General features: G+C 41.8%; 1 protein-coding gene across 5 annotated transcripts; it reads right to left on the reverse strand.

Moving 5' to 3' along the window:
• Positions 1-588: 588 nt before the first annotated feature.
• Positions 589-26,670, reverse strand: mgab (MAX dimerization protein MGA b). 5 transcript variants are annotated; one of them, XM_030046858.1, is made up of 22 exons: positions 26,060-26,670; positions 21,849-23,045; positions 20,415-20,937; positions 20,144-20,249; positions 19,440-19,553; positions 19,198-19,323; positions 17,239-17,349; positions 16,356-16,797; positions 15,460-15,655; positions 14,378-14,609; positions 13,370-13,548; positions 12,869-13,085; positions 12,428-12,657; positions 9,399-9,656; positions 8,406-8,652; positions 5,662-6,344; positions 4,979-5,070; positions 4,841-4,886; positions 4,374-4,538; positions 3,559-3,670; positions 2,809-3,435; positions 589-2,709 (listed from the first exon to the last, which is right to left on the reverse strand). In XM_030046858.1, exons 2-22 carry the CDS (start codon positions 22,970-22,972, stop codon positions 1,805-1,807), a joined length of 6,735 nt encoding a protein of 2,244 aa, XP_029902718.1. In that variant the 5' UTR covers positions 22,973-23,045; positions 26,060-26,670; the 3' UTR covers positions 589-1,804. The 5 variants fall into 5 exon arrangements, with proteins under 5 accessions (XP_029902718.1, XP_029902717.1, XP_029902719.1 ...); XM_030046857.1 differs by having other exon boundaries at positions 26,022-26,670; XM_030046859.1 differs by having other exon boundaries at positions 12,428-12,654; positions 25,715-26,670.
• Positions 26,671-26,787: the final 117 nt, after the last annotated feature.

Here is a 26,787-nt window from a genome sequence, read left to right on the forward strand (position 1 = left end):
ATAAAAACACTCCCCATCAGAAGGATCTAGATTGGGAAATCTAGATCCTGATGAATCTGGATAAGTATTGAACAGTTTGCCAATATTCTGAAATACCAGATCAGTGTCAGTGAGATAATTTTGATCATGTATTAGAAAAACACTGGATTTGATTTAAAGTTTTGAAAACTGTTCTGCAGCTGAAACTTCCCTTTCCCTCTTTTAGATAAACCCAGCTGTCAGACATACAGCCAAGTCAGTGTCCATTAGACCAAATAAATATCTGAAGTCTCTATTTGTGTCTGTATTTCTCTACTGTTAGAAATACAATAAAATACAAATAAGAGAAAAATGGTTAGTTTTCACCATTGTTTGTGAAAAATACCTACCTATAGAAACCAATAATAAAATCATATCAGTATATCACTGCATACATGAGTTTATGTGTGGAGTCGAACAATAGCCAAGCAAACTGTGTCATGGCCTGATTTGACCTGATTCACTTCCAAGGACTGCTTCTGGATGCATTACAAAACAAGCTGAAATTTGCTTAAACCTGTGCTACTTTATGAAAGTCACCTCAGCCTTCTGAGAATAACTCAAAGATGCCACGATTAATGCACAGTTTTATTCATTTTCAAGGTCACAATATTTTTCCATTCCACATGAAAAAAACAAAGCCAGTCCTTCAAAATGATCCTTGAGGAAAATGCATTGCAATTAAAAAGGACATATATACAGAGTGTTTTTTTTACATTGCATTTTCTTAACTCTGATTGCTTGTGACACATTAGGCTTAAAACAAATTTAATATTATCACAGTTGTCTGCATATCATGTCACTAAACTCCTCGATGCTACCAATGGGAAGGTTCTGTGTTAAGACTCACTGCAAATTCAACAAGACATTATGGGTAGTATCCAACAAAGATATAAAGTGCTACTACAAATGATAGTCACTGGTTTAGTAACAGCAAAAACAAGAATTACAAAGAGATGCATTAAACAACAGCAGAATAAAAGCTGGTTATCATTTACATTTTACAGTGTTTTACAGTGTTTCTCAAGCAAAGTCCTTCAGGGAATAGATCTTTCACCTCAAGTACAAAGCATATTTTAATATACTGGAAATAAGTGATCTGTTTTTCCCCACATTTATTTTGCTGGAGACAGATCAATCAAGATAAATGGCCTGAAAAAAAAAATCACCAAAATAAGTTCCAAAATATCCACCAAAATATCTACATTTGTTACATAAGAAAAACTAAATGCAGCCCATATTTGTAGAAGATAGTTGGGAACATTTATTACTATCAAAACAGTGATTTTCATCCCAATATGGGGCTGAGGTCTCCTTTTGTACATTCATAATTCAATTAACTATTTCTCTCAAAGTCTTTATGCTTGGGAAAAAAACAAAAAAACAACAACTCATTTCTCTCCCGTTGGACAAAAGGGTCCTCTTTGACCTGGAGCTACATATGTCCACTGGCATGACTGTTTCAGGTCCTTTGGATTTACACACAGGCACATGTGGTGGCTCTCTCAATAACTTATGTGTCTTGTGGTTTTAATAACAAACATGGATCTGGAGAGAAACTCCGCTGAGTGAGTCAGTGGGATTATGAGGCTAATGCTAGGATAGATGCTGCTGTCTAAGAGAGGCCTGAGGTTTCAGTGTGAGACTACTGAGATCCAAGGATCACGTGCATTAGCTTGTATTGCTGAAGTAAGAAATTAGCTCTATTCCAGTTCCAGTTCCTTTTCTATATCTATCCAGGACCGTTTCTTGGCACTGGGGAAGTCCTTTCCTAAAGCACCTCGAGTCACAGGCCGTGATGAGCTGATATCTTCGAGGTGGATGTCTGTGGCAGGGCTGCTCTTGGATTTAGTATTAGGGCTTTTATACTACGGGTAAGTCTGACAGGGCTCTGCAATGGCTGACTGGCTGTGGCTGAACTGCTGCCTACTTGCATCACAGGACTGCTGCTAACAAGAACAGTATTATTCTTTCCACAAGCGGTGCCAGCTGTAGTGCTCGACAAATTTCCCCGCTTCTTCCTTACAGGCCTCCCTCGGCCTCGTTTGACTGGCACTGGGGTGTCTTGTACTTGAGGGACATTTACTGGGTTGTCCTCAGCTTGCGTCTTGGTCTCTTCTACCAGACTACTGCTTTCTTCTACCGGATCATTGGTCTCTTCTACTGGGTTTTTTCCCGGCTGGTCAGGGGTAACTGGATGCTTTCGAGGCCTACCTCTGCGACGTCTGACTACAGAGCTGCTAGGCTCAGGCTCAGTCTCAGGCGCAGGCTCAGGTGCAGTAGATGGACTCAAAGGGTTAAAGCTCAAGCAGGCTGTTGTCATGTTTCTGTTCAAACCCAGCATCCTGTCTCCCTGCAGGTTTGTCTCCAAAGGCTGCAGTGCCACCGTTGGCAAGATGATGGATTTGTTCAAGCGGGAAAGCTCAACCGAGGGGCGCTTGAGACCCCGACGCTTTGCAGTCTTGTGGCCCAGGGGAGAAGACTTCTTTACCTTCTCCACAGTGTGACTATTTCCTGGATTTTTTGCTTTCTGTGAGATGTCTGACGGCTGTTCTGATTCAAAGGAAATCCTCTCCTGTTCTTTGGAGGAGTCCAGGTCAGAAGACAGCATTTGTGGTGAGGAGCTAACGTCACTGTTCTTGCCCTTCTGGTTTGCTCCCATGAGCGTGATTGTATAGAATCCTTGCCCAACTGCAAAAAGACAAACAAAGGTTTTTCAAATCAAGGGCATTTCAATTAGAACACAAATCAAGACCAAAAAGGACTCTATATTTTTCTACAGCAACTTACGTGGTTTCAAACATGATGGAAGAATGATTCTGCCAGTCTTAGAGCGAATCAGAGGAAGAGTGAGCGGGCAAACAGAGCTCTGAGGATGGGCGTCTGACTGGGGTGATAAGACCTGTGTTGGAGATAAGGGTGTCTGAAGTCCATCCTGGGTTTCAGTGACCTGAAGTGTTGCTGGTGCTGAGGAGGCTTGGTCCTCCATCTGGGAATGGGATGCAGTGACCTGGGGCGGGGTTTCAAGCGCTTCATGCCTGTCCTCAGCCGTGGACTGATCTTCAGTGACTTGGACGGAGGCGGCAGGTGCTTGAAGCTGATCCTCTTCCTGTGATGGGAGTGCAATAACTTTGGCAGTGGCTGGAGTTAAAACATTTTGAGGTTGAGACTGCAGCTTAAGCCTGGGCTCTTGTGCAGTGACTTGGGCTGGGGTTGGGGAATGAGGCACAGGTACCTCAGGCTGAGGCAGGGGTGTAGGCTGGGACTCAGTGTTGTGTGCGGTAGTTTGTGGCTCAGGGGCTTTGGGCTGCTGTCTTTGACAGGGAGAGAAAGGCACCATTCCATTTCCACTCTCTCTTAATTTCTTCCTCTTGTAGATCTCTTTCAGCTTGATCTTGATCAGCTGTGCTGGTTTACCTAAAAAGGACAAGAGCAGATGCTTCCCATTGAATATTCCTACACATTTCTTTTGAAAACTAGCACAAAGGGAGACTGAGCCCAAAATGACAGACCACATGCAACAACGCAAATCATACATACCAGACAAAAGGGAAAGCTCCTTTATATAGACAGACTGCATCTGAGCCAGCCTCCTCTTCTCCTCCTCCAGACATTTCGAGGTCTCAACCAGAGTACGGATTTCATTTAAAGCCTTAAACAAACAGGATGGAGAAAGTGAATAGGTTGGCAAACAGAAGTGAATACGTTATCTTTTCACATCTGATCATAGCAGCCTGAATACTGGAGTGGGCCAACTGTCAACAGCACAAGTTTGTGGGTAGCTCCACACATAGTGTCTGCTGCATGCAATCATTTCGCTGGATTATACCCTGCTTCTTGTCAAATAGGCATGTCTCACTATTCTGTTATAATAACTGAAAAATAGTACAGATGAATTTGTGACAGTGAAGCAGAATGAATGTACCAGAATCAGTTTGTATCAGTATAGGTTCACAAGAAGTTTGCCACTGAATTAATGTGTAAACATTTGCATGTGAAAATTAAAATATCAACCGCCTAGTAGCAAAGCTACATGACTGTCTTACCAATCTACCTCTGTTCCCTGGTAGTGATTAAAGTGGTGGTTTGTGGTTATTTTTGGTTTTCATTCCATTCTGTCGTGGTTTTGGTCCCAGTTCTGGTTGTAATGCCGGCTATGGTACTGCAACTAAACTAAACTTTCATTTAGATAATTTGCAATGACCAGAACATCATTTTTACCATTGAATGTATTTATGTACGTCAAGGTTATCTTTTCATATGTTCCCCAATAGGTTTTTTCTTGCAGTTTGGCCCACTTCTCCTAAATGCACACAAGGGAACGGCTAGTCTGCTTGGTAGGAAGTGAATCTGACCAGTGAAAGGAGGCGTAGCTTGGGGGCTCTGGGGTCACTGCGGAGAACATGCTGCAGTCTGTTGAAGAGGTACCGCTGCTCGGAGCGCCTGAGCCTCTCTAGCACCCTGTGGTTTGTACGTCTCTTTGAGGTGTGTGATCCACTCACTCCACTGTCACTTTGAGGCTGGGGTGGCATAAAAGATGATTATGAACAACAATTCAAATGATATAAACACCAGTCTATACTCTAAAGCAAGTACTACACGACATAAATACAGTGTTAGACATTCTTTGTTTATGAAGAAAAGATAATTTCATCTGGTGTCAATACTGGTGTTGGAAATATTTTGTTATTAAACTATTTTGCTGTATAGCTGCTGGATAAGGGAGAGTAGGAAGGTCCCCAGCTAAAATACAGAGACTGAGCTACATAACAAGGACTATCAGGGAATGCGGACAAATTCACAAAGGAAAAAAGGGTCTTACCTTAACTCTGCTTTCCCTTGCTGATCCAGAATCCTCACTGGAACACCTGTGATAGAGAAGAAACCAAAATTCACTGTTAAGGCAAACTTACAAAATGCACACAGATGAATGACTCACAGACACAGACACTAATCTTGCTGTGACTCAAGTAAAGACCTGCTGGCAGCTGGCATTATTTCACTGATAGTGAGTTTGTTTTCGTCCACTGTCTCGATGTCCACTGGCTCCTCCTGGATAGAGTGACATAAAAAAAAAGAGGCTGTAACACTGACCGCAATATTGCAACAGCAATGTAGGAGGCACACAGAAAGGTCGATTAATCACTGTAACAAGTGTTTTTAACAGTGGCTGGTCCAAAAGCAGTACTTTTTCCATGCCTTTCATTGTCGAATGAAAGGACATTTTATAAGCCAGTTAACAAGTTATTTATTTTCTTTTAAATGCTGGCCATCATCCATTTTCCTAAAAAGGATCATACCATACTCATTTGATTTTCTCAATAAGATGCTAATAAACTGTGAGAAAACAAGTATGTATAATAAGAGTCCATGCATTTTAGAGCTTTTTGATGCCTGAAAGTTTTAAAATCATTTAATACCAAGTCAGTAGCAACTGCCTTTAAGACACAATTCGCAACCTCTGTCACCACAAACAGCAATTATCTTACACTCCAAGTATAATATGGAAAATCTGAAGCTATTATTGAATTAGATATGCTGATTTTGTTGTACTTCAGGCAATGTTGACTTGCATAAATTGCATAGCAACCCGATGTTTTGCGAAAAAACAAAAACACTCAAATCCTAACATGTTTCACTCACATCTCTGTCTCCAGCGCAGTCTGAGAAGTCTGAAAACACGTCCTCTGAGCCGGTATCCAGGTCTGACTCTGCCCGTGTCATCAGTTTACACTTATTAGCAGTATCACTTTCATCTGATGGCATCTTCTCATCACACATCAACTCAGGTGAGGAGTCACGTTCAACTGATCTGTCACGTGATAGGTCCGTGGTTCCACTATGGGTGCGGTTGGAAGCCAAAATAAGCCTGCCCACATTTGAACTGGCTGCCAGGTGGCGCAAAGTCAAAGAAACGTCTTTTTGTGGAGGTGGTTTTGCCGTACCGGTCATGTTTGTAGTATTTACATTTTCTGCTAACTGCACAACAGCTCCGTCAACATTAGGCTTTGGGAGCTCGATGAGGGTGAAGCCCCCTGGCAGGGTAACTCCTGGGAGGTGCTGGCCAGAGCCTCTGGAGCCCGGGGTGGCCGGAGGGCAGATCCTGAAAGAATAAGTCCCACTATGTCCCAGGAAACTGGGAGTTTTAAGCGAGGGGGAGACGGTAAGAGAGACAGGTGAAAGGGATGAGCTGCTCTGTAAGGAGGTGAGAGACCCACGCTGGCCGGTGACAAACGTCATGAAGGTGCTCATAGCAGATGGTTTTTGTGAAGGGTGTGGGGAGGTGCCAGGTTCTTTTTTCAAGATGTCTGGATTTACTTGTTGACCTGAGGAAACAAAACATTGCAGGTGAGACTGAGCTGATAAAGAATTGCTTTTAGTATTTCAGCATACCTCCTACACTGAAAGTTTATAGAGGCTTGCAGAGTGCCTTGTTTTTAAGTTCATTCCTTAATCCAAACACATGAAAAGGTGATTATGAGCAAAGACAACGTGATGATATTTCCTTCCATTAGCCACCTGATTTTGTAAATGTTATGTTTATTAACACTGCTTAATATTGTAGAAACAAAAAATGTTTTGTTATGATGAAAAAAGCAATTAATTTGGACCTGCAGCGCTAATTTCTTTACAATCTGTGTGTCTATATGCATTTGATGTGAAAAAAAGAATAGGGAGCATTAGGGAGAGTGAACACAGACACAAGTTTTTGTTTATTGTTTTTTCCTTGCAATCATCCAGACTCTTGTCGGCACTAACAATCTGAGTCATCTTCCTGATGTACTATCTTTTAAAAGCTGTCCATTAGAGTGGATGCACAGCCTATATCCGCTGTGTTGTTTCATTAGACTGCAGTAGCACTTCCTTGGCCCCAGGGGGCAGGACAGAGGAGCCTGCATAGAGTTTGGCTCTGACAAGGAATGTCTAACAAGCTCCTTGTTGGGGGATGGGGTAAAGACAGCACTGGTCCTTCAGAAAAGCAGAAGTCAAATTCCTGTCACTGTGCAATTTTAGTTGCACAACAGCTGAATCCAAACATTTCATGCAAAACGCATGTCTCTTGTACAGGTCTATCTCTAAACTCCCATCAATAAGAAAACTTGATTGACTATGTTTGATCAATAACCATGAGTCAGACACTCAAAAGGGTGTGGGGGCTAATTAGGAGTTCAAGTCCATAGGGCTGAAACCCTGTTGTTTCTGTGCTGTTTTATTATTATTGTTAATATTAATATATTTTCCTTCCTCAGAAATGTTTTCGTAAATTCCCGCAAGATGGTAATTGGCAGAGACATGAAATTTTTCACATTGATTGGAAGTTGTGTGCAAATGCTGCCCAAGTATTTTGACCCCAATCAGCCTGATGGGGATGCTATAATTAAAGGTCAAAATTTTGAACTTTAAAAATTCATAATTCCTATGATTTGAGTCCAATTTACGCAACACTTGGTACAGATGAATCCTCACTCTAAAAATTTGCCTCAAGAACCCATAAGGTCCCCCATACTGGATTTTCCGCCATTTTGAATTTTTGAAAAACACATTTTTGACACCTCTTCCTACATTGTAGGTCTGACTGCTTCCAAATCTGCTGTGGGTCATTATTATACCAAGCTTATCAAACGTTCCACAAGATGTGTTGATATCTTATTTAGTTTTCAAGATGTTGACCAATGAACTTCGGTAGAAATGTGGCTTAGCACATAAATGGACAAAAGTCAACAACCACTGGGTCAATCATCCCAAAACTCACAGGACATGTCCACATAAGTACCTGAAACATACCCTGACAGTTTCATTCAAATCAACCACTAGGGGACGCTATAAATGACAAAAAATGAGAGTAGCATAACACAAATCAAACTATAAATCAGAAATTGTTTGTCTATTATTTACCAAACTGGTGTCATATGTCCACATAACTTAAACATATCCTTTAAGTTATTTTTGATGCAACTGTTGAAACTCTCAACTTCTCATGGTCTTTGTTGGCCTGAACCCCAGAATTGCCACTTGTGGCTATATTTGTAATTATAACTGAAAACGAAGGCCGAGTAGAAATGTAAGGACGTGTTGACCTTGTATCTCGGAAGAAAAGGATTCAACCTCAACTACCAGTGGAGAAGAAAATTCAAATGCACAGAGAAATTCTACAGATTCATACAAACTAGGCTACCTTGTCCTCAATATTTGGGTTACAATCAAAATTTCATATATATGCAAAAAAGAATTTAAAAAATCAAAGCTGCATATGAACTTTTATAGAGTCCTTTATCTCTGACAGCAGGTTCCACATTCACTGCATTTTGAGTTTATGTTCCCTGCTCTGGAAAGCATCGATTAACTCTGAGCTCGTGCTATGGTACCACACAGAGAAAGAATCATACCTGATGGTTTGTTTATTCTCTTCTGAGCTGTGGCTTTCAGTGCAGTTCCCACAGGAGGGAGCATTGTGCCGGCAGTTTTACAGCGACGATTACCAGGAGTGTGGATTTTGCTCTTGGAGTTTTTAAGAGGTGCCTTGGGTGCAGCTTGTAGCCGGCCCGTGACATGAGCTGCAAGACGGTTGGCCGGATGAAGCGATCCCATGCTCCCCAGCAAGAGTCTGGCCTGAGTGTAGGATTTGCCATTCACCTGTAGACGACATTAAGGGAGAACAAGATGTAGATGTAGAAACTAATTGCCAAATAATCCACTTAAATCTTGTATGAGGTAAACAGGCATTTGTCAGTAAGTACCCCTAGCGGTGATTTCACCTAAGGGCTCATTTACACTCCCTTTACGTACAAAAACTGATACACCCGTTTGTAACGTTGGAAACATCTCAACAATAGCGACAATAATAAGCATTGCGACGGTGGAGGAGGTTGTGATAATGGATCTGCTACAAAGAGGCAAAAGTGGAGGCGGCATTACAGACGGTGGTTGTCTGTGAGATTGCTGAATACATCGTGACAGGAGGACGGAGAATTTTTTTTCCTCTGATATTACCAATGAGAGAGACTGACTTCTTCGTATCTTGTTCAGAGATTGTTCTCTCTCAAGCTATTGGCTACACTGGCCCTGCGCTTTGCGGTGGTACTGCTCTGTTTTCTCCATATCCAAACGTTCCCTAAAAATGTGCAGAAATGTGCACAAAATGAACATAGAGTAGAGACAGAAGGCTCTATCTGTGTCCATATCCATACTAAATGTTGAGCATAACACACGGGAGATGTAAGAATTTCAAATTTCTTTAGCTCAAAATTTTCAAGCCATTTTCCTCAAATCAAAATTTCAGTAAACCTTTTGCAGACCACTGTCATCAAAGCTGAATTTTCAGGTACACAATAATCACAACAACGATCTCAACAATGATGTCCGGGTTTGGCCAGTCTGACCTGTATGAGTCCCATGGCTTGGCGGCCACTGGGCCTTTTTCTGGCTCTCAGTCTGCCAGCAGGTAAGACTCCGCTCAGGAAGGGCGTGACTCCAACCTGAACCTCAGGCTCCTCAGCTGGACTGTCATCCTCCACCAACTCTTGGTTCTCATCGGAGCTGTGATCAGTCTCTTCTTCCTCATTGCAGTCATCTGATTCAACATCATCACCATCATCGTCATCATCATCACTGATCTTCTTTGGCTTACTAATGTGGACCTGGCAAGGAAGGAGATTATTTGATGTGGAATGCTGTTAGTATTTATCCCAATGATTAACTGCATGTGAGGCAAGTACAGAAGATTACTTTTAAAAAATTATTAAAACATGAGACTGAGGGTTGGGAGGGTTATGTTCAAGATGCTTCAAAATGTGATCTGTAACATGTAACATTATTCAAAGGCAGTAGCTTAATCTAAATACTTTAGATTACTTTTAAACTGTTTTTCATAAATGTTAGGGTTGCAGGTTTTTTAATCTGTACTTTTGAATTTGTTTGACATTAATTCCCAGTTTGCTAATACTGTCATTAAAATTTCATGACGGCAGATAAGACCTACTCAGAGATTCATTGAGTGTTATTGCTAACTTAACACATCCACAAACTGTAAATACACAATCTCACTATATTTATTCCATCACTCCCAAACCCTGCAAGTCAGTCACATTTCAAAGTGTAAATGTGAAGTTTTCCAGGGAGCTGCATAACATAAAACACTTTTGTGATCAAAGAAACACAAAAACAAAACAACCAGAGTTTCTCAACTAAGGAGTCTTGCATCTATTTTGGCAGCAATGAGACTGAACCACCGGTCGGAAGGTAATAATTAAATGCACAATGTGAATGATGAGCAGAGGCAGATCATTTGCTTTTACCACCTGCCTGTTGTTTATGTTACCGAGGCAACTGAACTGCACTCAACTATCTTACCGGCCACATTCACAATTTTCAAAACAACATTCTTTGCGCTCATGCTTAGATTACCATAGTGACACACTGTGTAACTGATTTAAGTAACAACACTGCAAACATTAACCTCTACTCAGTTCACATCATCACAAGTACAACTCAACTCAACGGAGCACTGGGCAAAATGAATAATGCCTGTTCACTTACACACTTTGAGAGTGTGACGGCATCGAATAGATTTTTCCCCACACTAAATCAACAACAATCACCAAGCTGAACACAAACATAATGCAACACATCACAAATACATCCAACACATAAATGCGCTTGGGGGGCCTGATAATTTATTCATCAGGACATCTGAATGCAACAGATATATGTCAAACCCTGCAGCTCAAGTAAAGCACCGTCACGACGACGTACAAAATCACTGAGAACAGGACCAAGGCACATTTGATCAGTGTGAGGCAGATTAACTTTAAAATATGCCTGCTCTCATGCTGTGACAGTCATTTGTAAGAACAATATACAAGAGAGGACAGAGGACACCATGTGAAGAACCATTTGATGATGATAGACACTGACACTCATTAACCTTCAACCTGCTGGATCTGACGCTTAAAAAAACAAAAACAACACTGGAGTATTTACCCAAGTTACTGATTAGGGATAGGAATTGATAAGATTTTATTGATATCAATGCCATTATCAATTCTGTTTATTTTTCCCAGTTCTTTATCGATTCCCTTATTGATTCCTGATCACTCTTCTGCGTGTGGAAAAAAAGTAGGCCTACATAAGCTTTCAGCATCAATACAACTGAAAATATGCAGGCAGTGCCTCTGTGTTCTCTGATTTCCTGGTGTTTTACATGCTGCTGACTAAAGATATGGAGGCACTGCCTACTTAGTTTCCCACACCTTTTTTCCCACCTACAGGGAGACGTGAAAATACGGAGGCACTGCCTGCACATCTCCCCTTCTCCGGTGCTAGGACTTTGATAAACTCAGAGGCACTCATTCTTGATTCCCATCCCTATTACTGATAAATGTATATATGTAAAGATGGGGCTATATCGTATCACAAATAGATATCAACGCAGAGGTCTGCTGTGCCTCTTGCCCTCGAGGTGTCTGAATATGGAGTCAAGCAGGATAACAGCAGCCACTGTTCTGGCCCGATAGACTACCTTACATTGTTTCAAGAGATGCTGAGTTTTGGACCAGGACCACTTTGTTAAACAGTCCCTCAAACGACTGACATCATTAAAGAGGTGAGTGTTCGCATGCCTGCCAACTCAAGTGCCCCTCGGACATTTACTCAACAATTACTGAACAACATTTACTGATTGCATTTCGGTCTCACATTCTGAACCCCTAAACAGTCCTGGCTGATTATTGGTTCTGGCTCTGACCAGTATAGGTGTAAATGGTTCACCTGCTAATTTGCGACCCAATTCAGGACTTGCTCTACATTTTAGGCAGGCAGGACCATTTAGACTCGACCGACAAACGTGGAATATGCAAATTATCGAGACTATTGATGACTATAAGAACCCTGTGGATTCAACTATTAAAATTCTGCGTTTATTCCACACATATCTAAGTTGCACATAGCCTCACTTCACCATCCCTCCACAATTTTGATAAGCTGCAACTTATGTAATATGATAAATTACTATAGTGGTAAATCACCACTATATCAATCTATCAATCAATACTACTATAGCTTTGGGATTAGATTCTGATTTCTGTTCATAGGGTAGCTGTAATGAGAAGCTACAGGGGTGCAATGTTGGATAAATTGCTGAGTTGAGTCAGAAGACTAGATGAAGTGAAATGTAAATGTTGTTAAGTGTGTGGTCCCGGGCAACAAAAAAGGTTGGTACAGAAATTGCATTGTCTGCAGCAGCTACGAGAGTCAACCACCCTAGTTTTGTCAAAGGGAGGTTCACATGAGAAACCTCATGTTAAACTCAATTAGTTGGATAGTCATGATATGCTTAAATAATAACTATATTTTTTCAACATAATCCAGATTTGAAGCATGCATCACTTCTGCATAATCTACACAGACTTACCCTGTAGGTGATGGTGGCGACGTTGGACTTTCGCATGTAGATTTTGGAGACCAGGCGGATGGCGTACGGTCCGATATTGAAGCGTGGGGACAGGTGATTCTGTCTCAGACGTTTAAATAAATCTGACAGGACTAATTTGCGGTCCTTGTCCCATCGACATGCTGACTGGATTTCAATCTGCATTTTGGTTTCCGTTTCTTTAGATTGGAGATTCACAGCAGCCTTCCCTGCTGGAGGACATGAAAGATAATCTGTGAGAATCAAGTCTTTTTCCAATACTAGACTGTAATTGATGCAATCAAGACAAGACAAAAAGTCTAAAAATATTTTGATAGTGGTTAAAAAAAAGAGTTTGAAGAAAGAAACACCCCATCGCGAGTGTTGGGTCAAACTTTTGCAACATAAAAACAAAATCTGATGTGCACTAGTGTGATTCTGTACCTGCATTTTTCACAGTCACTGCAGGGCTGCGAGTCTTTTTCAGCATGTTGTTTATAGTCTTCTGTGGTCTTATCATGGTGCTTGGGATAAGAGAAGCAAGTTTCTGGGACTGCAGGGTGACTTCAGGTGAGGGTTTGCTGTTGAACTCTCTCACACGGGCGCACGTCATAAAGCTCTCCAAGTATTTATACACAGGATCCTTATCCTCCTCTCGCATCTGCAATTAAATATTTTTTCTGTGAGCTTAACAGAAATTGCACCGAGATCCTTTAGCCTAACCCTAAGCCTTCCAAACACCAAAGACAGACAGACAAAAGTTAAAAAATATTTAGACAAGTCTTCTGTGTGGTTCTCTTAATTTAGAAGCTTTGCCGTTTACAATAGAGTGCTAAACATTAATTTAAACTTTGCATTTTTAGCATGAGGTGTTTTAAGAGAGGACAGCACATTCAGCAGCTGCTGTTAATCCAACAGGAGGGGATTTTTTTTTTTTTTTTTTACCTGTTGTATAATGTGAGGGACACTACTTTTATTTGAAGGGGTGACTGGACTGGGAAGGCGAGCTGCAGGTTTTGGAGTGAAGAGGGGCTCTGGATCCAGGAGAGTAGTGCTTCGGTCCCACAGTCTATCAGAATGGGAGCCTGGGCAAGGCTGGACCTCATGTTCCATGTTAGTCACGGCTGGGAAGAGAAACAAGCGGTTCATTATCACTGCGGGCTGTGGCCAACAGTTAAAAATAAATAAAACATAAGAAAAAGGCAGAAAAACAGGATTTAAATGATATATAAATGACAATTTGTGTTCAAACACTCTGAATTAATGTATTAGAATTAGCAGAGTGTTGTTGATTAATTATCATTAACAGCCATGATCACTGATTCCACTGTAAGAACAAAGGAAGAAAAAAAACATTTCAGTGCACAGGTTTACACTCATAGGTTTTGACTGTAATTGTCACATAAATAATTCATAACCTTTAAAGCTGCAGTAAGTGATTTCTGATCATTAGACGGTATTAAGAGCACAAACTCCGTGGAAACACCCAAGGGTCACCCCTGCTTCCACGTTCATGGCTGATCACTTGTACAAAACCGAGAGTTAAATGGGGGGAAATGCGTTTTGCATGCAAATGAGAAATATATTTTACTCTCGTGTGGGATTACATGGATTATTTTGTCTCCGATTCAAAAATGGCATTAAGCTGCAGAATTTCAGCTACAAGGTAAACTGCTTCAAATGAACCTTGAATGAGAGCAACAGATCTGAAATTTAGATGTTCATCTGTAAAATGTGCAGCTTCAGAGGGTTTGAATGAAGCTGATGCAGAGAGGGGGTGAGGGCAGACAAGGAGCTTACTGGGGTGACAGAAATTTAGAAAGCTCAACCCAGGAAATAACAGGCTAGCTGTAAACTGTATGGTGGAAAGAAGACCTTAAAAACAGACTTAAAACAACTATCCAATTTGTATTACCAACATTAACAACAGAGCTTCTAAACGGATGATCTTACAATAATGGGGCTGAATCTGGTCCTCAGTCTCGTCCTGGGTCTTCTGCTTTGTGATTTTGCGTTTGAAGCAGGCGCAGCCAAACATGCAGTCAGGTCGCCGGCAGTGGAGTGGACCTCTGTTCGGACTTTGGAGACTGGAGCAAACGCAGCCCAGTCTGCAGAAGGCCTGGCCACATTCAGGGCTTGTGGGCTTCTTATACTCGGGCACCATGAGACGTTGGCTGGGCTGCATCTGACGGACAGGGAGTTACAACAGAACAGTTAATCATCAACAATGTTTTGGAGTGTGTGTGTGTGTGTGTGTGTGTGTGTGTGTGTGTGTGTGTGTGTGGCACCAGGTTGCAATGAGAAGCAATGCTCATATATACCAACTTGGTCATCATTTTACAACAAAGGACACCAAAGGGACAAGAGATGCTCCATGCTGGTTAGGTCCTGTTGGTTTTCAGTAGACATTCTGTATTTCGATATTAATTTTTGATTTGTGACTTCATGTCACTTCATGTAGACAGAGAATTGTCCACACCCGACACCGCCATCTTATCTGGGGCAACAGTGAGTCTACAGTGTCTATGGGGGATGGGATGCTCTAGCTCTGATCAAGGTCATGCACTGAAACCACAACAACTACGGCTTAGGATGCTTCGGCTACTTCTCCATGAACAGTGTCTACATTCAGTTAATGCCTTCTGTAGTCTTTCAAACTTGCTTGCTGAATTTCTGAAAAACAACAACAACGGCAACAACAGACACTTAACTGTGACGTCACGGGAAAATATAAGCTATGTAATTCCACGGCTTTAAAGGCTACACTGCGTTTTCTCAGCAGAGCTGCATGGTGTTATTTTATGATGCTTCAACTGGCCAATTTCTCCTTTTATACCTGTGTTTCATTGTTGTTTTTCATAATTTAGGCTGATAAATGGGTGCATTTAAAAAAAAAAAAAAAACTGCCCAGCATACTAGGCAATGTCAACTCGGGAACTAGGCTTGAAATGTCTTTATAACAATTTTTTCCATGTCTGTTTCTGAGTGTCTACACACAGTAGACACATACTGTATGTTGTATGTATGCTGTATACCTGTGGTGTTAGCAGTACAGACAGAGCCACTGCTAGCCTCTCTGGGGTCAGCTGTGTCTTGTGGGTGCCCTGGTTGGCAGCTCCCTTCTCCATCTCCCACAGTTTGAGCTGGTGCTTGGAAAATCCTGTAGGTCTGTGGTGTGTCATGCCCTGGCTCTGCCCACAGCTCGTACCTGGCTTCTGGTGCTTTTCTGATCTGAAGAGAAAAGTAAAACTGAACTCATGAGAGTACTCCTCAATTGACATCAAAAAAATCTCCTGAAGAATTATGTAAAGAGCAGGAAACGTCGCCTACTACGAGCAGTTGTGACTGTGAAACTTGTATGGCATGGCAATACACAATTGGGGTTTCAAATTTAAGACTTTTGGGGCCTTTAATGATATCTGTAACTGAACAAAAATGAAGAGGAAAAATGGCAAAGTTGGCCTGTTTCTGACTGAACATAGCTGACTGTCGTTGGTTGTGAATGTATAAAGGGGTTGTACAAGGAAAATGAAGACAAGTCCTCTGTGTGGTTCTCTTAATTATTATTTTCATCTGTTTATAATCACAAACCACGCAGAGTTATTTATAACTTTGCTTTGCTGACCCATAACCGCATGGGCCTGCGGTTTACTCATAGGACCTTCAAGTCACAGGTCAATCAGTGCATCACTCCTAACTACTATGATACATAAACACAAGACCACTAACAACCATATTTAAGACTTAATCATTTTTGAGGGACTGACTTCATGAACCCTTAATTTCAAAGATGCATTTTAAGATTTGGTCAAGCATTTTGGATGTCATTGGGTATTCTGAAAAAAATTTAAACCAAAAAGAAAAAAAAAACAACAAAAAAAAACAGAACAGCTGGAAATTTTTAAATTATTGCTTGATGAGGAGTCTTTACCTATGTAAAACAGGGCTGGCTCCGAGTGTAAGTTTAGATCCAGAGGTAGTTTTTACACTGAGTGTCGCTACAGGGCTCTTGTTGGGGACTGCAGGCCGGGGTTTGGCTGGTGGAAAGGCAGACTGCATCGGTCCTGCTCTGACAGAGGCCGGGTGGGTCAGGGGAGGAGCTGGTGACACCAGGGCAGAATATAGGAGGGGTTTGTGGGAAAGAGGGCAGGGTCTGTTGACAGCTGCTGGGACTTTGCATGCAGAATTTCGGTGCTTGAGTGCGCTGTCCAGGGTCTTTACATAGCTGGAGCTCTTTGTGGGCAGACGATAGGCCACTGAGCTCTCAGGGCCGGAGGAGAAAGCAGCAGCACGCTCACTGATAATCTGAGCTTCACTTTCCAGGTACTCATCCAGCATGTCGCTACAGAAAGCAGACAGGTCTTTTTGTGGTCCTTTACGAAAAGAGGGTTAAAAAGACTTCAGATTATCATTAACCAACAGCAGAGCAATTACTATTTAATTTCAAATTACAAAAATAGATATCTCCTGCAAAGTACTGTAATTTCTTTGGGTGCTGATCAAACACAGGAAATTTCAAAAATGATAAATGATCAAAATTCTTGCTGCCCATCAACAAAGTTCTAGACCTACTTGGTAAATAAACTATACCATGTTTCACAAGTAAAAGAAAATATGTCAAGAAACATGTTTTGCATATTGCTTCATCAAGCTTGCCCCAAGGTCTAGACCTTTGTTGGTGTGTGGCAAGACACACGACTTCATCATTTTGACTAGACAATTTAATTTCAATTGCCTTTTTGAAAACTGGAATAACTCCACTAGTCTTATTATGTGGTAAAACAGACACTTCAGTGGGAAGAGCAAATCCTTACCGTCACATTTAAGAGATGTCTCTTTGCTCCTAATGAATTTGTCTCTCCATCCCTTTATTTTTGTCATGTCACTGGTCTTGCCTGTTCGGGAGATAAAGGGTAACCCCTCATCTGTGAAGGGAATGTACAAGATTAGCTGTCAGTCAAATTTTGCACCAAAAAACTCCATATTTACACTGAATGCACAGGGTGCCTCACAAAATTGTTGAAAGTGCTGAAGTAGAAACTACTCAGGGCACTACTGCTATTTTATCTGATTGGCTTGCCAGAAAACTCTATTAACTGCAGATGTAGAGTCTAATTTAATTATTACATATATTTAATTAATTATTGAATTATTTCACCTAAGTAAATTATAATTATCAGCATTACTGGCCTGTATCCTTTCTTGGCCTTTCTTTCCTGAGACTACCACTTATAGCTCCATATAAATTAGTCTGGAAATGAATTAGCAATGGGGCCTTCAACCACTGAGATAAATGCTATACATTAATTGAAACTGTGCATTTAATTCCTGTGTAATTACTAGACATAATTAACAAAAATGCTGAGCATTTGGTTCAAATACAACTGTAATCACTTTAACACGCGGTCATACACTGTATCAAAGAATGTGTACGTTCTGTGGATTTCAGCAATAAAGTATATTCTGTGATAGAATGTATCACTAAAATCCCTATCTGGGACAGGACCTCTAGCCATGTCAGGGCAGCTACCCAGTGATGTCATCACCCTCATCTTCATCTTACTATTTATTCTGAATTATAAACAAATAAACAATGCAGATTTTAACTAAAAATAACACACATTTTTAGTTAAAAATATAGATAGATTAGATAAGCAAGGGTAAAACTACATTCCATTTGTAAGAACGTAGAGCGCTAAACTTCACAAAAAAGTTAACTTGACAATGGTCTACCATAAAATCAAGTCTGTGTTCTTTTTCTGCTGTTCATTGGTTAAAATGACCAGACAGTGGTTAAGAAGATATGCATGTGCTTAGATGAATGTAATCTGTGAAAATTCAGGCAAAAAATGCTTTTTGCCTCTGACTGTGTAACTAGTCAACATCACATAGCCTCAATGTTGGCGGCAATCCTCGGAAACTGCCATCATTTTACAACCGTTGATTTCAGGTTGGCTTATAGTTATCGCAACATAATTCATAGGTGTGACGATGACAGTAACAGTTCAGTTACTTGTAAATATTTGGAAAAAAATTTAGTGATCATTTTATAGTATTTAGCCCCATTGTCCGCTATATATTCCACTGTTTAGCAAGTGCTGAGCCCTGCCCCTGATGGCCAAAAGGCTGAACTGCACTCTTCTTTTCTGTCATACAGCCGTCAATGGCCGTTGGTTCGGTTTTCTCCTTCTATAGACTTTGGTGACCCTAGAAGAAAGGTCATGGGGTCACCAAAATCAGGCTTCTACCTCAATCTCTGACTGTCAAGGTCATTTATGGGCGCTTTGCTTACCCTATTTAGTAAAGTCAGAGTACAAGGTTAGCTACAGAACAGTGACACTTGAGCTGGTAGAGATGTTGCGCTGCACAAGGACACTTCAGCAGAGTTTGTCAGGTTGGAGGTCAGCCTGTCTAATGGCTTGGCCACCCTGCCACCAAGACAGTGAGGGCGGGAAGAAGATTTCCCCCTCATTCTGCTTGGACCGTCACAGACTAAAGTACACAATAATTCTAAGACAGCAGGTATACGGATATCATCATGTTATAGCAACAATTTGGGGTCTTTGAATCTAAAAAAAAAAAAAAAAACAACAACTTGACAGGACACTTACCATTTTTGGTAAGATAGAAGCTTGGTTGATATTTTGCTCTAAGTGGGTGGTTTTCAACATAAATACACACACACACACACACACACACACACACACACACACACACACACACACACACACACACACACACCAGTTTTCACAGCTTCCACTTTTCCAACTTACCAACACAAGAAAGGACTGTGGCATCAGCTTGCCCTGCTCGGACTGGGGCAGGGAGAGGCAGACAAACCCCAAGATACTGCAGGTCGATGGCTTGAATCGGGTCTAAAGAGGTCAACTTCAAGCCCACTGGAATATGGAAAAATAATTGTCAATGAGAGGAAACACCACTTGCACTTAATTACTTTCCATAAAAAACAAAACCTCCTCCCTCACTGGGAGAGTGTGTGTGTGTGTCCACTCACCCTCTTGCAGCACAGGATGAATGACTTGTCTGTGTTTGAGAACCGCGAGGTCCTGCAGAAGGACAGCCTGCAAGCGGGCGATCTTCTCTTCCTCGGTCTCTGGAACCTTCGTTACTGTTGACAGGACAAAGGAGAGACATTTACTCTGGACCATGTACATCATGTTTGTCTCCCTGTTATTTGAACAGGACATAATAACTAGAGGTTTCTGCAAGGTCAATTCAAGACTTTTTGAACACCTGTTCAGTGTCAAAGCTGAAATGAATTTTAAAACCAGATTCATGATGAAGAACAACAAAAAAAGTCACTCAAGAGCAGCATGCTTTAGTTAAATTCAGCACTGCAGTTGTCAGCTTGGTGATTTACACTGAAACTGGGAAAAACTGGAAATTGTCAAGACATCTGTGTTTGTGGAAAGAAAATTGTCACAAGTAGATTATCCACTTTTTTCCACAGATTTTAATTAGATGGAACTTAGCAATGTTAGCGTCAACTTCCTGATTAAAAATGAAAGAAATAATAATAACAATTATCCTCAAAAATTTGCTCTCACTCCCAAAACTTCATTTTTAAATCATTGTGCTCCAGAATAGACTTGCTGATTTCAAGTTAGTAGTCAGTAGCTTTTTACACTATACCAAATTCAAGTATTACCAGTGAAACCTATTGCTTAACAACATGCAACAGATCTCCCCAATGCTTACCAGTCTGCACTAACTGTGACTGAGGGGTTGGAGAAACTGGAGAAACTGGAGTAACTGGTGATGACATACTGGCATGCTGGTCTCCAACATGTATCCCAAGAGCTTCCTGTGGTACAGCAAGACAACAAAACAAAGCATTAAACCTTACCACTGTGTACCACTGTGTTCTGAATATCATTAAAAGCACAGCAAAGGACACTTAGATGTATTTGAGAACCCAAAACACTAAACTGCCAGTATCTGACACATTGGAGCCCCCGTTATATCTTACCTTTGAGGTGAATGACACAAAGACAAGGCCCTCTACATCGTCAACCTCTGGCTGCATGGCGACGGTCAATGACGGGCTATGGACCGTCACAGTGGATGCAGCCTCGGCTTTCCCCTCCTTTCCCCGGGAGTTCCCCCAACGCCTGTTAATCCTCCTTCTTTTCTTGGGGCGTCCCGGTGATAAGGCTGGGGTAGACTTCAAGGAGGCAGGAGTAGCGGGTGACAATTTAGGGGCTATTTTGACATATGGCTTGACCTTAGGCGTCACATTGACGCAGCGTTTTTCCTCCGTGAGAAAAACAGGTGGGGGGTTGTGGAGAAGCACATGCCCACACCTGGCCTGATCGCCTCGTGCGATCTCAGCATGTGGGTGAGCTCTCTCTGCGCTGTCCACATTTGTCCTCTGATTACTGGCAGGGGAAGTGGTTAGGAGTGCGTTCATAATAGCTGCTGTCTTCTGCTTGGCTTTGGTCTTAGCGTCCTGCTCATCCAAGGGAGAAGCGGGGCTGCTACAATTCTTTGTGCTGTGGGACAATGAAAGAGACTTTTTTTTTTTACTGCACAACACACAGAAAACAAGTGAAAACAATTGACACAAATTCATTACAAAAACAAATGAGGTATTAACACTGTGACAACAGGATTTTAACAAGCCTGTCTCAGTGATGTGAAATTCCACCTCAAAAATGTATCTAGTGATGAGGTGTGGTATAGTATTTGACTGAATGGCGGCTATGTGCCACAAACTAACTTATCTGGATGAATAATATTTTTGAAAATGTGGATTTGCAGTACATAGAGTAGTTTTGAGATATTCTTTTGGCTAATACTGTAGTTTGATAAGATGAAACAGTGAAAATGTGGCAAATTTAGCACTAACAAACATTTACTAATATTTCAATGTCTTTTAACTAGGGTTGGGTGATATGGACAAAATCAAATATCACAATATCTTAGACCAAATACCTTGATATCGACACTGTAACGATATTGCATTGATGACTATTGTTCTTTCTTAAGATATTTACACAAAAGATTTCTGATAAACAGTCATTAGTAATGTGTACATGATGACCAAGTTGAGAGAAAGATGGAAAAAGTTTTAAAAGTAAAGATGGCGAGGAATAGATTAATTAACAGCTAATTTTAAAAAGTGGAGTTTAAGAGGGTATTTAAAAGAACTTACTCTTGGGGTTCAAAAAAAAAAAAAAAAAAAACACCCATCTTTTTTAGGTCAAATAACAAATTTATACCCACTGAATACCTATCTTGGTTTGTTGCTGAGAGCAAAAGTTCAGAGCAAAAATTCAGGAAAAATGATTCAATATATGCATCTACATGTTTCATACAGTCACTTGGTAAATGTGCAATGAATGTCAATGTGATGTGTGGTGAACAAATGAAAGATGAAACCCAAAACCCTTTTAAAACTCACCTGAGATCCACAACCTCCTCACTGCTGCTACTGGACCCAAAAGGTTTCAAGGCTAAAGGCTGAGCATCTGCCCTCCCTGCAGCTTCAGGCTCCGTCTTGAGCCTCTGTAGGCGGTGGTTTTGGCCGTCCTCCCTGAAGCCCTTCGCAAACGGATTGTGATTAATTTTTAGCTGGGTGATCCAAATGTTTTGATAAGTGGTCACAGCAAAAAATTCAGTTTGTGGAAAGGTAAAGGTCATGCTTTCTGGTCCCTTAACTACAGGCTGGTCAGGTGTGGGCCCGCCCCCATCAGGGACAGGTATCACATGGAGTCTAGGAATGTATCGGTGCATGGAATATAATATTAAATGACCTTCCTGGTCATAGATGTTATTGGTCAATTTGAGCTTGTAGAAGGACACCAGATTGCTCATCCACTCTGAGCCCAGGCAGGGTGAGTAGTGATGCGGAAAAGCCCGGATTAGACCCTGTGTCTGGTTTTCTGCTGGTCCGCTGACCTCCCATCTGGTCGAGCTCCAGCGGTACCTGTACTGGTCAGCGGGGACGATGGACAGGACCAGGTTGTATTGCCGTGTGGGTTCTAAGCCACTCAGGCGATAGCGGCAGTAAGGGAACATGCGGCGCCCCTGTTTGGTGAGAATCATCTCTGTTCCACGGCTGTGAAACTGCTTCCACACGCTGTTGTTCTCCAGCGTGACACTGACACCTCTGAAGGTTAGCTGTGCGGGAAAGCTTTTCTCAAGCTCTGGATTGCTAAATGCAACACACGGAGACAGGGACGACGATGGCAAGACAGATGCTGTAGATGTGTTAACAAGGCTTGTCCCTGCGCATGTTAGGGAGTCTGAAGCAGAGGCAATATCTGAGGTAGTTTGGCCAGGTTCAATGTTCTCTTTAGTGGTAGCAGGTGAGGTTGCAGCGGGCTTGGCTGGGCTAGCTTCAGCAGGTGAGGACAGAGTTGGACTATAGTGATTACTTGCCATGGAGACGGCTTGGTTCTCCATCACATTCTCACTTGAGAAACTAGTTCCCGTGGTGACCGTGAGAGGAGAGGTATGAGAGGGGGCGGCAGTGCAGCCGTCCTCCTCATCCTCCTGTGCAGGCACCACATGGGGGTCCTCCATGATGTAAACTGTGGAGTCTAGGGTCTACAGCAGATCTCACTGTTCACTCTTGTGGTCCTACGTCATTTGCTACCTGAGATAAAAAGAAAGAACATCTTAATTTATGTAGCACTTACAAAGTGCTCTACAGGGATAAAGAAGAAACAGGTAATATAATCGGCCGCTGCTAAAGCCAACAAAAATCAAAACAGTTAAAACAAAGGCCAAATAATTGCATCCCCAAAAACTACAGAAAAGAAAAATGAGAAATAAAAAAGTGAAATAAGACATTTTAAGAAATGAGGATTAAATAGAAGCCAAAATGTTTAACCTTGTTGCCATGACATCAACCTTGAGATGTCTTAAAACAGTACAGCTTGATTACCTATTGCAAAGATTAACTCAATAGTTTACAGTAAGCAACGGTCACAAGTAAATATAACTCTTTAAAATCTACACTCAACTCTAAGAATGTATTATTTCATTATTTACTGGGATTTATGTGTTTGATTGATAAGAAAGTGACCCACCCACATATAAAAGTTGGGCATCAAACCTGCAGCTAAATCAACACTGTTCTAATTGTGCACATTTTAATTTACCTGCAGGACTTGCTGGCTACACAACACTAACACTGCCCCCTGCAAAGGGGGACAAATCCTGTGTGGGACTGTCCATTTCTGACTAAAGATCGTTTTGTGACAAAACTTGCATAACTTTACATATGCTTTGTAAATAATCAGGCAGGAAGACATCACACCCACTCCTGTTTTATCATCAGCCATTTCTTGCCACAAAGTATGTCGTCAGGATTTTCTTCAAAGTTTCTAATTACTCGTGTTCAGACACAAGATGCAAATGAATGCAAATGAAATGCAGTAATATCATCTTCAGGACGTTCAGGCAGAAGTGAACAGCTGGGAGAGAACAGAGAACTGTGGCCAAGCAAAACCCTACCTGCCTAAATCATAGAGTTTGTTTCATTACTTGAAAGAAAACAATATAGAGCTCTAGTATTGTTTCTCGGGAACTATGCTAAATAAATGTACTTGAAACTTGGTTGAATTTCTCTGCTGGCACTGACAAGAGAAAGATGTTACATATCCTATGTGCTGGCAGTGCAGTGTCATTGTTGTAAAAAAAAAAAAAAAGAAAAAGAAAAAGAAAGAAAGAAAAGAAATACACTAGCTCCGGCGATGCTGCACGCAAACTGAACATTTTCACTGCCCAAGAGTTTGAAGGGGGGTGATTAGGCACAATGATTAAATTGCAGCAGGATATTTTATAGGGGGGTCACAGGAACAATTGCGCGGCTTAGATCAAAAGCCACTCATGTTGCGCTGTATCTTTGCCTGCTTTCTCACTTGGCCTTCTTTTCTTTCTCCTTGTGTCTGGCTCCAATGACATTTCAAAGCTCGCCATGGTGATAAAGGTAAAGGATTCACTTTGTAGCTGAAATGCGCTAACTTTGACAGCTACAGCAGCTGATATTAACAGCTAACCAGCAGGACAGAAAAGACTGCAATTATTATAAGGCTCAGTTGTGCTCTGGATATACAGATACAGCAATGTCAGGTATGGTGTCTTGCTGAGAGGCAACTTTGCTATGAAGGAAACAGGTAACTTTCACACATACAAAGGAACCTGTGAAGTGCATCTGAAGTGCTGTTGTTAGGTCAAAGTTCATCACACTCTGTGCACTTCTGGCAGCATTGTGACTGTTCAATAGCAACACCTGAAATCATCTGAGTGAAAGGTACCGTGCAATAGATCACGTCCACATGCAACAAACACAACCACTTTTAATTTTGCTGACTATGTTCACCAATTTGTAGTGTTACTGACCGAAGGTGTTTTTTTTTTTTTTTTAACCAGGTGATTGCTAGTCAAGTGTCAAAGATATTGGAACAAAAAGAAATGTTGGGATGTGACTGGCTGTTGATAAGCCGCCTCAGCCAATTTTCAACTGTCCAGGTTTTCTATGCCACCAGATGAGGGACTGACAGTGTTACTGTCAGCATCAACCTGTGTTTCTTACACCATACAAAATTTTAAAATGTACAGCGAGGCTACTGGTTTCTAACTTTCATGATATCTGACCTGCAGGTTTAAGAGATGAGCAATTTTTTTCATTTTTATTTTTTTCATTTGTGTTGTACCTGTTCACTGACTAAACTAAATAATGGCTGGAACTGTAAACACCAAATTTCAAGAGGATTGGGCCATCGTGGATAGGCCACACCCTCCTGCAACTGCACCTACTTATGAACAAATAATACAAGACACGGATAGATAGGTAGATAGATAGATACTAAAAATGGTTTATAAAAAATACCTCTGGGTTATAGGAATGCCTTAAAAAAATAAAAGCACTAATAAAGGGCCTAAATCTAACAGTAGCACTTCACACATACATACAGGGACAAGCCAGGTCAAACAAACAAACAAGTAAAGATTGTAAATAAATGAGCAAAACAATCAACTCCTGCCTGGCTTGCACAGCCTGAAACCATCATGACGATAAAATTACATAAAAGGCTTAATTTCTAATTTATAAGAATTTTAACATTGACTGTCAACGCACTGAGAGACGCGTGGACTGCAGGCTCTAACTGTCTGACCAATAGCGCCTCTGATGACTTCCAGTTGGATATATGGGCTAAAAATGTTCATTCTTTCTGCATATCAATTTTTAATTCAGACTAGATACACATGGCCAATTGTGAAATACAGTTTCTTCCTGAGGAGAGCAAATGCAATTACCTGTTTGTGCACGCCGCGAGCTGCGAGAAGGGTAACCTGTATCCTCTTTATCCTGCACTGTGCCCTTGGTTACTGATCACACTGTCACACCAACACTGATGCGAAGACCGGAGGTGTTGATATGGCGAATGCGAGCATCAAACGCGCTTGACAATTTAGAAAATACATGCCCAGTCACACCCAAAACGGACTGCTCATGATTCGCAAAACAAAAGCCACGCGAGGAATTCAAGTTGTCTGGCAAGAGCTGCTTGTTCCCCACACCGTGAGACAGGAGGAGCAGAAGGCCCCCTGCGCCTCCACTCACCAAGTTGGAAAAAGTTGGGGGTTTCAGTGACGCCTCACCTCTCGATGCCGGCTCAACGCCTCGCCGCGCACGGGACGCAGAAAATGACAATGTTTACCGCAAACTCCAACTGTTGCGCGCCGTCGTGGCCGTGGAAAGGCCTCGGTGAAATCCTTCGAGCATAAACACACACTGGCAAATGGAGGCCGAAGCCACGCCAGTGCTCACATCGACCGACCGTGCACGCAGCCGACCCAAAGCGCATGCACAGTATCAGCTCCCTTCAATGGCGCGTGATTCCCGGGCCAGCGCGAGGAAAGCGGGAGTCCATCCCGGGCATTTTCTCTCTCTCTCTCTCTCTCGCTCTCTCTCTCTCTCTCACTGTGTCTCGCTCTCTCTCTCTCTCCCTCTCTCTCTCCTTGCTGTTTGTTCCCACCTCGAGCTGCAGCGCGTGCCGGTAAGAGAACTCTCACCAAGTCTGCACGAGCACGAACTCGATCAGTAATTCTCTCAGTTGAGTCCGGACACTTGAGACTTTTCTCCGCGTGATTCCCTTCACTTCTTCCACCTTTGCGATCACAACATTCTCACCCCCACTGATCCACATACTCTCTCTATCTCTCTCGCTCTCTCTCTCTCGCTCGCTCTCTCTCTCCCCCCTGGACACACACACACACACTCACACTCACACATACACACATCCGTGCTCTCTGGGTGTGACGTAACACGTTCACCATGGCGGTTGGGCTCCGATGGCAGCCAATGCGCACGCTCCCTCCGGAGGGTT

Source organism: Myripristis murdjan, chromosome 24 (genome assembly GCF_902150065.1).
Source record: "Myripristis murdjan chromosome 24, fMyrMur1.1, whole genome shotgun sequence".
NCBI classification, from domain to species: domain Eukaryota; kingdom Metazoa; phylum Chordata; class Actinopteri; order Holocentriformes; family Holocentridae; genus Myripristis; species Myripristis murdjan.